Source organism: Armigeres subalbatus, chromosome 1, assembly GCF_024139115.2.
Source record: "Armigeres subalbatus isolate Guangzhou_Male chromosome 1, GZ_Asu_2, whole genome shotgun sequence".
NCBI classification, from domain to species: Eukaryota; Metazoa; Arthropoda; class Insecta; order Diptera; family Culicidae; genus Armigeres; species Armigeres subalbatus.
The window spans coordinates 159,696,304-159,710,983 of NC_085139.1; the positions used below are offsets into that span (position 1 = coordinate 159,696,304).

Sequence of the window (14,680 nt, forward strand, 5' to 3'; positions counted from 1 at the left end):
GCCAACATCAGCACCAGTGGTGCCCAACCAAAATCTGTCGACCGCCCGCAGCGTGTCGAACTTCGATGTCCTGTAGCACCAGAAGACCAGCATCCAGTACCACGCAGTCGTCGATAGAAAGGCCAGAGAAAAACCGCAAGTACCCTACCCTAAAAGAGCATGACGTCACTATATATATAAGCTGAATAAACTAGTTTGTTAAGATGAAAGTACTGTGTACAGAGTACATTAATTAAGAGCATAGCCCTGATTAGTCTCTTTCACTGAATTGTTCGTTTTTCACCTCGTTTACGGGCTCACAAAGGAGTCGTCAGTCCTCGCTTGTTGGGATCGAGGGAGAATTTATTTCCTGTTCAGCTTTTGAGCACTTTAGGTACGACACAGTTTGCCGATCGTCCCACCATAGCACGCCGGTGGGCACGTGTCGCGATACACACGTGCGTGTATACTCCTGCTGTAGGTAAGTTCGGTTGTGGGTATATAGTGTGAAATAAGGTAAACGACCCTGTATTTGTCTCCCTATCCTAGCTTCGGTGTAGCTAGCGGGTAACAACTGACTGTACATATCAATGGTTGCTACACCGTGATTGATCAGAACTGGTGCAAATTGCACTACGATCCAAGTGAATAGTGGTTGGGATTTACCATCTATTCTCGAAGTTCACGTTTCAGCAGCTCGCAAATGTTGATCAATAACGGCGCCGGCCAAGTCCTTACAGTCAGTTGGGAAAGGGAGGGAATGTTAGTGTGTGGTTATTGTTGCTACTAGAGACCGAGAATACCTCTGCATCTCCACAATGACCACGGGAAGGAAGTTGTGTTAGTTGGGTGGGGTAATCAGTAACATAGATCGGGATTCACCATGGAAAGTGATGTGACCTATGCAACTTCTACACTACAGTATTAGCATTTCCTTAATATATCCAATTGTTCATCCTTCGCGAGAATAAACAATCAATCGCTCAAAGTGAGGGATTGTTTCTTCTGTTTATTTGACGTTAAGTAAGAATGTTAAGCCAGACATATTTTGTTAATTTACGTTTATTTTGCATTATTTTCGCGCTCGCGTGTATGTGTCGCTTGCCGTGACCAGTATTCCGTAATCAGGATCTCACTGGTATTAATCCTGATGTGCCGGTTGGCACTTGTGTTGGGCTTGTGCGCTTTGAGCGGCACACGGTCGCTTCCCAGTCAACATATAATCGTACGTGGTGCAATACCGTCAATGTACAATGTCGGACTACGTAAAGACGGGTTACGCTAAGAAGCTCACTGCGGCGGAATTAATGAAAGACGTGGACAAGGTTTTTTACTTACCACACTTCATTATAACCAATCAAAATAAGAACCCACCGAAACCAAGACTGGTATTTGATGCGGCCGCAAAAATTAAAGGAGAATCCTTCAACTCGGCCTTATTATCAGGACTAGGCAGCACAACGTCGCTGTTTGGAATACTAGTTCGTTTTAGGGAAGGAAGATACGCGGTTTGCGACATTAAGGAAATGTTCCATCAAATAAAGATAAGAAAAGAAGATCAAAATGCGCAAAGATTCCTGTGGCGTGACTGCAATCAAGACAGATGCGCTGTTATATATGTCATGGAGGTAATGACATCCGAATCCACGTGTTCGCCATCATTTGCTTAAGTGGCAGTGGCAGTTTTTTTATTACAAAAATCTGCTCGAACAGCCCAGAGTTAATGAAAACCATACCAGAAGTTAGAAAAGACCAGGATATGATAAAACAACTCTAAGGGAAGGAAGACGATACGGCAATATAGGATAGTATAGGATTCAAGGTAGATCTAAAGCGTCTACCAGAAGAAGTGTCGTGTAGAATTGGGAAGCCAACGAAACGCGAAGTATTATCATTTGTAATGAGCGTATTTGATCCATTGGGCCTGATATCTAATGTCACGATTCATGGACGAATTCTACTACAGGAAATACACAAGGAAACGTCAGAGTGGGACAACCCCATTTCCGATATAACCTTCGAGCTGTGGAAACGTTGGCTGGAATTGGTTCAAACAACCAGTATGGTTAGAATTCCGAGATGGATATCTAGCAATGACAATAACCAAACGGAGCTACACACATTTGTAGACGCCTCCGAAAAGGCGTTCGCTGCTGTAGTATATTGCCTAACCATACGCGGAGGCAATACTAATGTCACACTGCTAGTAGCCAAATCAAGAGTAGCCCCCATTAGGGCGTTATCTATACCACGATTAGAGCTTCAAGCTGCATTGCTTGGTGTCAGACTAACGGACTCAATAAGAAAGGAGACGCGTTTAAATATCACACGATCCACGTTCTGGACGGATTCTAGGACAGTACTTTCTTGGATGAATTCGGATCATCGGAAGTATAAACAGTTCGTTGCCCATAGAGTAGGAGAAATACTGGATACAACGATGATGGATCAATGGAGATGGGTTCCGACGGACAAGAACCCAGCCGACGAAGGGACTAAGAAGGTTGGTAAAAATTCCATTTGGGCAACAGGACCAGAATTTTTAAGACTACCAACATACGAATGGCCGAAGGAAGAAACAAAGGAGACTACGGAAGAATCAAGATTCGTAGGATTACTCGATCATCAAGATAACGTAATTCAGGAAGAAAGATTTTCATGTTGGTGGAAGTATCTGTTCCGGATCTGTATAATTATTAAGAACTTTAACAAGGCTGAGAATATATTATATAGAAAGGCTCAAAAAGACGCGTACCCCGACGAGATAAAAGACCTCCAGAAAAATAAACAATTAACTACAATCGGTAAATTGTCGAAATTGATGCCGCAGCTTGATGAACACGGAGTAATGCGCTTTCGTAGCAGGCTGTAATATATTGAAACTCTTCCTAAAGAAGCAAGAAATCCTGTAATACTACCAAAACGACATCCCGTCACCCATTTAATCATAAACTGGTATCATCGTATGTTTCAGCATCAAGTTGACAGATCTGTTCTAGCGGCACTTCAGCAAAAGAACCATATCGTTGGACTAAACGCAGCCTTTCAGTATGTAAAGCCAAGATGACAATATTGTATGAATAAGTGCGTAAGGCCAATATATCCAGAGATGGCACCCCTTCCAGCGTGCAGAACAAGTCCATTAATATATTCATTCACGCACACCGGAGTAGATTATTTTGGACCATTCAAAGTAGCAGTTAATCGCTCTAAAGAGAAACGATGGGGAGCCATATTCACGTGCATGTCTTCACGAGCGGTACATATCGAGCTATGTCCACAAACGCATTCCTGCTGTGTTTTATGAATTTCCAAGGTCGTAGAGGCAAGGTATCGCATCTCTACAGTGACAACGGAACCAATTTCTTGGGTGCTCATAATGAGATGAAAATGTTACTGGATAACATAAACGAACGAATGATTTCCGGGGAAGCCATCAAGCTTGAGTTATCTTGGGAATTCAATCCTCCAAGAGCACCACATTTTGGGGGAGCTTGGGAGAGACTCATCAGAATAATTAAGGACACACTAAAGGAAATGATCAATTCACGTCCAAATCGAGCACCAACAGTAGAAGTGCTAAGTGGAGCCCTAATTCAAGCTGAGTATTTCCTAAATTCACGACCTTTGACCCATATTCCTTTGGATAGAGAAGATGATGAAGTGCTTACGCCGTTCCACATAATAATAGGAAGGTCAGGACAGTTTTTACCGTCGTTTATAATAAAAACTCACAACCTCGAACGAGAGCATTGGAGACTTGCTACACACTACAGCAATTACTTCTGAAATAGGTGGCAAGCGGAGTATTTGCCATTAATAGCGCAACGACAGAAATGGAACACAGAGACCGAAAATATCAAGGCTAATGATGTAGTAGTTATCGTGGATAATAGCGACAATAGACGCAACTGGTTAAAGGGTAGAGTCATCGAAGTAATAGCGGGAAGAGATCAAAAAGTTCGCAAGATTAAGATAAAAACAATCCATGGAATCTACACCCGGGCAGCATCCAGCGTAGAAGTGTTGGACGTATACCGTACACGAAATGAACAACCGGTTAAGGATCGATTTAAACCTACGGCAAGTGAAGCGGTAATGATAATTGGCGAATACAACGAACCATTAGTACCAGTACAACCAACAGAATCGGCAGAAGCAATCAAAGGGGACAGCGAGCAATCAGCGATGGCGGTCAACGAGCACAACCCGACATTGGCACGAAAGGGTTGGTCAATAAACAACGACGTTATCATCGGGGAAGCAACCAGCTGCAAGAAGGCAGCCGAAAACATCGTAGTCAGCGACGAGGCAACGAAGAACAACAAGAACATCGTAGTCAGCGACGAGGAAAACACGAAGAGTGACGAGAACGTCGTATTTATTAACACAATACCGGCGGACAACGAGATCATCACACCATCGGGAACCATCGAAGCCAACGAAGCAATCATCGAGGCATCGTGATGCAAATGTGATGACAATAAGCGAAGTTCCACGTGAAACAACCGGGATTCAGCGTCCACTATTGAGGACGTGCGGAGCAGTCAAAAGGAAGATACCATCAACGTTGACAATTTCGACGAAAAATAACGAAAACAAGAGAAGAAAACGCCAAAGAATCAAACCATGTACCTGGGCTAGCAGCGGTCTTACGGCTTCAACCAAGTATGTAACGGTCAAATCAGACGGACTAGCAAAGAAGGTATTGAAAGTGAACAACTCACAAGTAAGCACAACACGCGCTATAAATTTGAACTTTTGGACCATTGCCATAATAATGCTATTATTAGGCATTGGGCAGGCAATAGGCAGTGAGTTAAAGGGCCTTATAGCCTATGATTGCGCTAGTAACGATGTAAATATTACTAGTTACTCACTAATGGATGTAGCGTCGTGCATTCCACCAGCCAGGAATCTTACGACAGAGCAAAAGCACATTCAAGTCTTACAACGAAGCCCAAAAACACTTGCACACATACACCAATGCAAGGTTATAATAAAACGATCCATTAGACATTGTGGCGCATTTTCTCATACATCGGACTACGAACACGGTTACGCGTATATCGTCAAAGAATTTACACCAGACGAATGTAAACTAGCCCAGTTACTAGGAACAGTAGCGCTATCCGAAGGACATCGAATTCGAGAACTCCGCCGTAATAGCACAACCAGAGGAAAGACCTTGATCGTGGGCAGTATAAAAGGAACTTCTTGCAGTGGAGGAACCTACAGAACGCCAACATATACATGGAAAGGAGCCTTAGTTACGAGTACGAGATAAGCCTGTACGATTACACAGCAATAGTTGACATAGAAAATGACCAAGTCACATTGATGAACGGAATATATTATCCGTGAGGCAAGCACTGGAAGAAATCTTGATCTCTTCACGTACTTCAACTCTAAAATAACGCTCGTGGAAAGTTATCTCGCACAAAAGCTAAACGAAATTTATACGAGCGTTATGACAGAAATGTGTAAAATAGACAAGGCATTAATGGAGACATCGCTCACATTAGCAAGAGTCAATCCAACAGAGTTTGTATCAAACATCGTCAAACGTTCAGGATTTACGGCAATTGTAGCTGCAGAAGTACTTTATATCATAGAGTATAAGCCGGTCTTAGTAACATACGAAAGGAAGGAAGACTGTTACCAGGAAATACCCGTCAAATACAACAACAGGTCTATGTAAATGGCACCGGTAACACGTATCTACAGTAATCTACAGTAGGGGAACTGAAATCGACTGTACCCCAATCCTCCCAGCTAAGTTCACCATTGGAGGACGATGGTACACAACCGATCAACGTTTGAGAGAAACGACGCCCCCAAAGAAACTTTCCACCGACGTCATAACAGGTTGGTCGTATATCCCACTCCCAAGTCTCATGCAAAGTGGAGTCTACGACGCAGAAAGCTTAGAAAGAATGAAAAATATGGTACACGAACAAGGCGATAGGAAGATAGCTTCAACGGTACTTCATAAGAGGATATCCGGACGCCACCCAGATTTACAAGGATTCAGCATTGGTGTCGGAAAAGGTTATCAACAACTTATTCGACAAATATTGGTCAAAATTCCTTTCTTGGTCAACCTGGCTGGGAAATATAACACTGACGGCGATCGGAATATACATGTTTTGCCTCATAGTGAAATTCTTCAAAGACACACTGATCCATGGAAGGATCCTATACGACATCTACGGATTCGGATGGCAGCTACTTGCTTCATTTTGGGACTCGCTAACGAATTTGCTCTCTCACCGCAACGTGATGCAACAATGGGAAGACAAGGACAATGCTAACGAGCACAGCGCTTTACAAGCAGAGCGTGTGGACGACGTCACCATCAACGACAACGAAGTGCAGCATCAACGGACTCAAATTGGTGTGTGCATCTATCCAAGATTAGGTAACAATATAGAATAAGAGTCTCAGTAAATTTTGAATGATTACCAATAAAAAATATGAATTAGAAAAAAGTAATAATCAATTGTTTGGTGGAGGACGCAATAACGAAAATATTGATAGGTAATAAATTCCTGTAAAGGAAAAAAGAAATACATTGCGCGTTGCGAATAAGATTATAAAACAATAAACTATTTCAAAAAAGTGATTAAACATTATTACTGGCATTATTACTTAAACAATTACTGGTTGAAATGTCAATATTTTGTAACGCGACAGTGTTATTTGTAATATGCAATTCAATGAAATTATTGAACAAATCCCGTCGTCACTCGCCTAGCCACGATAGGAAATTTAGGGAACACAATTAACGTGCACGGTGCACGTCGCCGCACCGCAGAGAGTAGGGAAAACGAAAGACATACGACCGACAACAGGTCTGACTCCTATCGCGCACCATGCGTACGACGCATCACCCATAAGCGAGAAAAGTCGTGAAACGTACGCACGGTGCACGATCGCTCGATCGTTCGAGTGAAAGGACATGGATGCAATTGTGCAGCGTAAGGGACTGAACGAACAAAGGGACAGCAATAAAAGAGGTTTCACAGATATGGATCAATGGAATGATTTCTAAAACTTCAGAGAGGGGCTGGTAATAAAACTTTTCCAGAACGAGACGGAATCTTCTTTTTCAATAGATGTAAGTTAGAATTATCAACCAAAAATTGTATAAATACCCTGTACCTTTAATACATAAATTGACTTGTGTTTGGAACCTTGATCGCGTCGGTTGTCAAGTACTAGGAGTCTAGCCTGATTGGTCTGAAGACAAAAGTAAGAGTTGGGTACAAATATATTACCATTCTCCGGTTTGTAGACTACTCGCTTTGTGGCGTGTCATTATTGGCGAACGGTAATATTTTTGATGAAAAACACCCTAAACCATTGTTAGCATCCACTGTCAGGTAATAGGAAACTATCCTAATCGGTCTGAGCGCGGTGCGAAGGTTCAGATTGAGTTCCGAACAGTCCACCACCATAACAAGCTCGCAAGCTTATCCTTTGCAAGCGAACGAGTTGAAATTTGGACTTTGAGATGAGCCCCCAAATTTTACATGGTGGCTCCAGAGAGGAGATTTTAAATCTCGAAGATCGAACTCATATCAGTATATTTCGGTTTAAAAAGTCAAGTATACCTTAAAACGCGCGGACTAAGTGCCAGAAGAATGTCCAAGTGAAAAGTGCAATCAAGTGCAACACGTACTTTATGTACACAAATCAGAATTGCACGGACTAAGTGCCAGAAGAAAGTCCAAGTGAGGTCCAAAGTCCAAAGTCCAAATGAGGGACTCTAATAACGTATAGGCTAGGCGTAGATAAACTCATCTGGAAACATAAAACATGTATGTCAACATAATTAATACCGATGCGCGTCGCGATGCAATAACTTTCAAATTTCAGCCTATATTATGATACAAAGAAACGCATCACAATAACTATGCATGCGTCGAAGAGAAATTTCAGGTTCATTTGCCCAAAGGGCACCCACTAGTTTTATAGTTGTCCATCTGCGTATGGAAAAAACACGTTTGATAATAGAGAAAGGTATAGATCTAGCATATATAAATAAAGCGGAGTTTCAGCTCCATCGACAGATCACAAATTCATCCTGGTTTCGATCCAGAGAACAGAGTTTATTCTTTGTGAAGATTCGTTCAAGTGCTTCACTAATTTTCTAAATATTTCGGTGGCCGAACAGCTAAACGTTAATTCAAAAGTGAGAACCTGCAAGCGAATACACCGTGTCCATCGTATACAACAGTCAAGAACAAGTTAAGTGAAGTAACATATAACAAATATTCTCCAGCATTCATAAATTCAAACAACGTATCTTCAACCATCTACCCGAAGTCAACGGAAGGAAAGACAATTATCAAATGTTACCACAATCAACATCTTCAGCAATAGTACCGAATGCATCAACAGATCAGGAAACATTTATCACCGCCATAAACGCAACGCCAACCAGTCACCCGTACGCACCGATTGACCGATTGATTAATCAACACTTGTCGCATCGCATCCAGTAATTCTCCCAAGCACCGCAGCACACGTGTCATCACATCGGAGCGAGAACGGACGGCGATCATAGAAGTTGGGACATTTCCTCGTTTCATTATTTTTCATTCTCTTTACAGCCCCTAGATAGCTTTAGGAGATGCCTTACTAGAGATAGGTGTAAAGCTAAGAATTAAATAAAGTTAAAGGCGTTCTGTGTAAACCCACCGATCGAATCAGTCGCGTTCTCCTTAACCTTAAACAACCAAAAAATTCTTTTGGACTTTAGAAACTTTCCCTAGTAAACTTTATTTTTCTCATCCACATAATTCATATATGTCAACATATTCAATAAACAAATATATAAATTAATCAGATAAACTCATCTGGAAACACAAAAGATGTATTTCAACATAATTAATACCGATGCGCGTCGCGATGCAATAACCTTCAAATTCCATCTTATGTTATGATACAAAGAAACGGATCACAATAACTATGCATGCGTCGAAGAGGAATTTCAGGTTCATTTGCCCAAAGGGCACCCACTAGTTTCATAGTTATCCATCTGCGTATATGGAAAAAACACGTTTGATAATAGAGAAAGGTATAGATCTAAGCAAATATAAATAAAGCGGAGTATTAACTCCAATGACAGATCAAAAATTCAACTTTCAATGACGGCCACGCTACAATTTGGTTGCAGCTAGGTGGTTTGGGTCTATAGAACCCCAGTGATTGTTCTTCGTGAAGTTTTGTTCAAGTGCTTTGCTAATTTTGCTAAGTTTTTCGGTGGCCAAAAAGCCAAGAGAATGAATAAAAAAGGTAAATCAGCAAACGAATCTCCGCGTCGAAAGTGACACGGCAAAGGCCTTACTGTTGAGGTCGAAAACGTATTTGTAAAGTTGCAATCAAGTGGTGGAAATGAGTGATCCACAAAACCTTGTGTGCGACAATTTTTTTTAACAAACGAAAAAATAAACGGCTGCGGCTTTTACGCCGAACAGCGTTAAAATCTCCAGAAATAGCCAAACAGTGATCAAATAAGAAGGTGATGCACAGGAAATTGTGTGCGAGCATCCCATCCGGCGAAACGAAAGCAGCACAGCCACCCGAAAGAAAAAACAAAAGCCATACTTACTCATATTTTATCTTTATTATGCATATAAGAATTTTTTTTATGAAAAAATTTATGAAATCATAATAAATTTTATTTTTAAATAAATTTGTTGATGTCTTTATTTTCTTTAAAAAAAATGAACGAACACTGATATTTTTTTGTTCATGTCAATTCGAAGCTTACTTGGTCTTCGAAGGAGAGACATTTTAATTGGCAATGGAAACAGTTCTTCAAACAGTTCTTTGTCCAGTTCAGAATCAGATCTTCCTTCGTTACCAGTTCTTGATACTGATATTGATTTGGTTGTTGAAACTATGCCTTTTGATGTAAAGGAAGCCCGTAAATATATATTAAAACAATCAACCATCAATAATAAGAAATATCACCTGTAAAATATAAATTTTCAGGCATTAATCGATGTACAAAGGAGATTGGGACGATTTTTTCAAGTTTTCTAACGAAATTAACGATGGCAAAGGAGCTTTAGACAAATTAGACGAAAGCAAGGACCCTAAATCTTGGAAAGAAGTTCTCCAACGAGTTGAAGATTTCCCAGATGACGAGTCCATATCGTGGCAACCTTTAGAAGGAAAATATAAAGAGGAAAAACAGGAGAAATAAATTAAAAGTCCGGATTTGAAAATTTTGTTACGGGATAAAATATTAAAATGAGTACCTTTGAAAGAGAAAACTTCAATCGGGAACTCCGACAGAATGTGCACATTATGCTAGATGGATGTTCCATTCTTCATAAAAACTATATTTTAACAAAAGAACTACTTAACAAAAGAAATTCGCGTGGTTGAAATTCTTTCTAACTATATCAACGAGTCATGTTCCAAGTTGAATACAGATTTTGGTATTGATTGTTTACAAATATTAGCAGAAATGAACTATGAAGTGATGAATCTAGATGGTATGAAAGAGATAATCTACGCTCAATGTAAAACTGTTACAACCTCTTGTACTAAACGACAGATTAATTTCATTGGTCATATATTTAAAGAAATAGCTGGAGTTATGCACAGCGACGACTCTAAAAGAGTAGATGATGATTTGATAAAAATTAAAAGTAATTGAACTTACGAATCAAACAATTTTCAATGTTCAAAAGAAACTCTTGAATTTTTCACTCGCTATCGATTCCATGAACAAACAAAAAAGTGAAGAAGGTGAAACATATTTGAAATCATTTAAACACACTAATTGGTGAACTAAATTTGATTTTGACACATGTGATCAGAAGAAAGGATTTGATTTCACAACTAATGCAAACCAGGAGACATAAATTTGCCGTAATTGCTTTGAGCACAAAGCGTCTCAAGAGGAGAGGAGTTACCAACAGATGAAGAGGCCGAAAACAACAAAAATATATGCAGATCCTATTGAAACTGGATGTAGTGCAATTATGGTGCGCCCGCCTCCGACTCCCCGTTTGAGGAAAAGGTCATAAACGCACAGGCAGACGATTAGTAAACAAAATAGATACAAAAAGTGTTAAACATCGGTTTCGACATGCCAATTGTGAACGCGAGGTAATTAATTTCAAAATCCATGGAGGATTTGCTTAAGCATCTCTCGTTGATTTGCTTCGGAATTCCTCCGGAGTCATTCGAAGATTTGTTTCGGAATCAGTGGGAGGTTTGCTTCGGAATCCCTTGAATATTTAATTCGGAGTCTCTCGATGTTTTGCCTCGGAATCCATTAATGATTTGCTTCGAAATCCCTCTGACGATTTGCTTCGGAGTCCCTCGACGAATTGGTTCGATTGTCATCCGACGATTCGTTTCGAAATCCTTCGATGATTTGCTTCGTAATCCTTCGGAAATTTGTTTCGGAATCCCCCAACAATTTGCTTCAATATCTCTCGAGGATTCCCTTCGAAATCACTGGAGGATTCTTTACGGAATCTCTGGAGGATTAATTCGGAATCTGTTACGGTTTATTTTATCTTACCTGTAAGTGACAAATGTTTGAATGGAATTGTGTTCGTACCATTTCTTAATGTTCTGTGTTTGGGCCTGAAGATAGGCAATAAAACTAATAAATAGTGAAATTCCCAGACAAAGACTTTATCAATGAAACCTCGTCATATCTAGCAATGGTTCGTCAGTTATTTTAATTTGTTGAATGTGTTGTTAAGTGTTTATTGTTATCACTTATAAAGTCACTTGTTAAGTGTTTATATTTTATCACGTTATATCACTGTTTTGAGAGTAACAATAAGCAAGTGGAAACGTACGATTTTTCGATCGTACTGAGCTGAGCTCATAGAATTGTGCTGTGCAGCAGAAGAGAAAATTTCGACAAAGGGACAATAAAAATATATCCGATCCGTTTCGGTTAAGCGTGGGATCGTTTTCACTTTGAAAAAAAGGTCGTAAATTAAATCGACAATCATTGTTTGACCGGGCCCTATGGCAGGTTTACCTGTCCAGAATTTCGAAAGTTATCTACTTTCTCACTGATCAGGTCCAATCGTGGGCAGAAGTTTACTAAACCCCAAAACAAGGGCCGGGTAATAAATCTTCAGATTACGTGATGGAATCGTCCCTGTGTTGTAAATTTTGTTGATGCTGTGTTGTTTTAAAAGCATTCGAAATTGTCAGCGTAAATGGGTAGCTCAAACATGTAGCTCAAGAGCAAACCGTCGGTTATAGGTCGGTGTGTGCCAATAATGGGTTTTTGTGCTAGCTAAGAGCTTCAAGCAAATTGTGGGCTCGAGAGCAATCCACGGACGGACTGTAGGCCAGTTTATTCATGTTTGGCTGCTTTGCCAGTTAAGATCTTCGAACCGATTGTGGGCTCAAAAGCAATTCGTGGCCCTTTGTGCCAACTAAGAGCTTTGAGCCATATGTGGGCTTGTAAGCATACCACGGACTACAGGCCAGTGTGACAATTGTGGGCTTTTGTGATGGCTACAGACTTCGTATTTTAGATAAGTAAATTGTGTGCACGATAGCCACTTGTGAACTCGATAGTAATGCGTGGACCAATTCTGAGCCATTGTGCCAGCTAAGAACTTCGAGCTTGTCGGCTCGAGAGCAAACCACGGACTTTTGGCCAGCTCGATAGCAAATCACAGACTACAGGTCAGATAGCCGATTTTGGGCCTTTGTTTCAGTTACAGGCTTCGATCAAATTGTGGGCCTGTGAGCTAATTGTGAATTATAAACCGGTGTGTCAATCGTGGGCTTTGTGCCAGCTAATACACCTAGCCAGTTATGGGCTTTATAGCAATCCGTGGACTGTAGGCCACTGCTCCGATTTAATGGTCTTTGGCTGAGAGCTCCTAACCAATTGTGAGCTTGAAAGCAATCCGTGAACTGTAGGCTGGTGTACTAATTTTAGGCCACTTTGCCAACTAAGAGCTTTGAGTGAATTGTAAGCTCTAGAGCAATGCACGGACTGTAGGCCAGTGTAGAAAATTTAGTCTATCTGCCAGCTAAGAGCTTCGAACCGATCGCGGGTTCTAAATTAAACTTGGGATTCTATATTAAGAGATGTGCGAATACTTTACCAGACGTTTTAGCAACGCTGTTGCTTTCGTAAACAAACGCTGCCAGCACTTGCTGTGGCACAAAATGTTGGAGCTCCAACATGACTTTGCGTATAATGGCATTTTCAGATTTCATTCTCTAACGTTCAACAAATTGTTTATTCGACAAAACTTTTCGTAAAATCTTTTTCATTACAATCGCAATACCTTGCAATCCGCAACAATAACAGTGTTCATTTGGCTCAGATTCGGACAGCTCTCAATGCTCGATTGGCTCAAGATGGCCAATACATGGCCATAGCTACATACTTCGAGCATAATGTGGACCTGTGAGCCAATCGTGAATTATAGACCAGTGCAGTGTTTTAATCGTGAGTGTTTATGCCAGCTAAAAACTACAAACCAGTTATGGGCAAAAACAATCCGTGGACTGTAGGCCACTGCTCCAATTTATGTGTCTTAGGCCTGGCTAAGAGCTCTGAGCCAATTGTGGACTTGTAAGCAAGCTGTGATCTGTAGGCCAGTGCGCCAATCGTGGGCTTGCATGCCATCTAAGAACATGTCCTGTTCGGCCAAATGACCCATTCGTCCAAATGGCCGTTTCGGGCCAAATGACCCATTCGGCCAAATTACACATTCGGCCAAACGATCCTTTCGGCCAAACAAACCATTCAGCCAAACTACCCTTTCTGCCAAACGACCCTTTCTGCCAAACGACCCTTTCGGCCAAATGACCCTTTCTGCCAAACGACCTTTTCGGCCAAACGCCCTTTTCGGCCAAATGATCCTCTCGGCCAAATGACCCATTCGTCCAAATGACCCATTCGGCTAAACGACCCTATCGGTCAAATGACCCTTTCGGCCAGATGGGTTTCGGCCTAATGGCTTGTTCGGCCTATTGGCATTCGGCCAAATGATTTTCGGCCGAATGGGTTTCGGCCAAATGACCCTTCCCCCTCATCGGAAAGCAACTCGTAATCAGGCAGTCAACGGTGAGTCGTGTGATTGAACGTTGCTTCGATCATCTGTGCATCGTGCGGAACGAGCAATGCGGTCAGAATTGTTTTTCTGTTAGTGTTCTGCATCACGAGCGTGTCGTGAAAGCGTTTAACCGGAATTCCAATGTTTCGGTCAGTGATGTGACCATAAAGTTGAATTTGCCCTAGTTTTTCGTTCAGAGAGCTAAAAATTAGTGGGGGACTGTATACGTACAATATGCAGAAGGCTGCAAATCGAGACGTATGGCAAAATACGGTGGGAAAGTCACGGGCCCGGAAAGTGTACACCCAGATGCAGACGAAGCCTTCCCCAGTAACATTTTGGATTTATAATGATTTTAAAGCACTTTTGTCGAGTAAATAATAGTCTTCAAGAGCGTTATATAACTAAAAATGATACTTGGGTTATTGTCTCATCATGGATGATGAAACTTACGTCAAGGCGGACCTCCAGTAGCTTCTTGAAGGAAGTAAGGGAACATAAACTTTCAAAGTTTGCCAAGAAATACATGATTTGGCAAGCGATCTGCTCATGTGTCAAACGGAGTGAGCCGTTCTTGTAAACGGGAAGATTTATCTCAAGGAGTGTGCATAAGCGTCTGCTTT

The 14,680-nt window shown here is 41.2% G+C and overlaps 1 protein-coding gene across 1 annotated transcript; it reads left to right on the forward strand.

The window, feature by feature from the left end:
• Nucleotides 1-3,201: 3,201 nt before the first annotated feature.
• Nucleotides 3,202-4,446, forward strand: LOC134206671 (uncharacterized). Its single transcript, XM_062682398.1, has 2 exons — nt 3,202-3,674; nt 3,774-4,446. Exons 1-2 carry the CDS (start codon nt 3,202-3,204, stop codon nt 4,444-4,446), a joined length of 1,146 nt encoding a protein of 381 aa, XP_062538382.1.
• Nucleotides 4,447-14,680: the final 10,234 nt, after the last annotated feature.

What these genes read in the sequence shown, in the direction of transcription:
- LOC134206671 (XM_062682398.1), top strand. Translation starts at nt 3,202, where the DNA reads ATGGGGAGCCATATTCACGTGCATGTCTTCACGAGCGGTACATATCGA. An exon ending in TTCCACATAATAATAGGAAG is followed by an intron (nt 3,675 to 3,773) that starts GTCAGGACAGTT and finishes CTTCTGAAATAG; the next exon opens with GTGGCAAGCGGAGTATTTGC.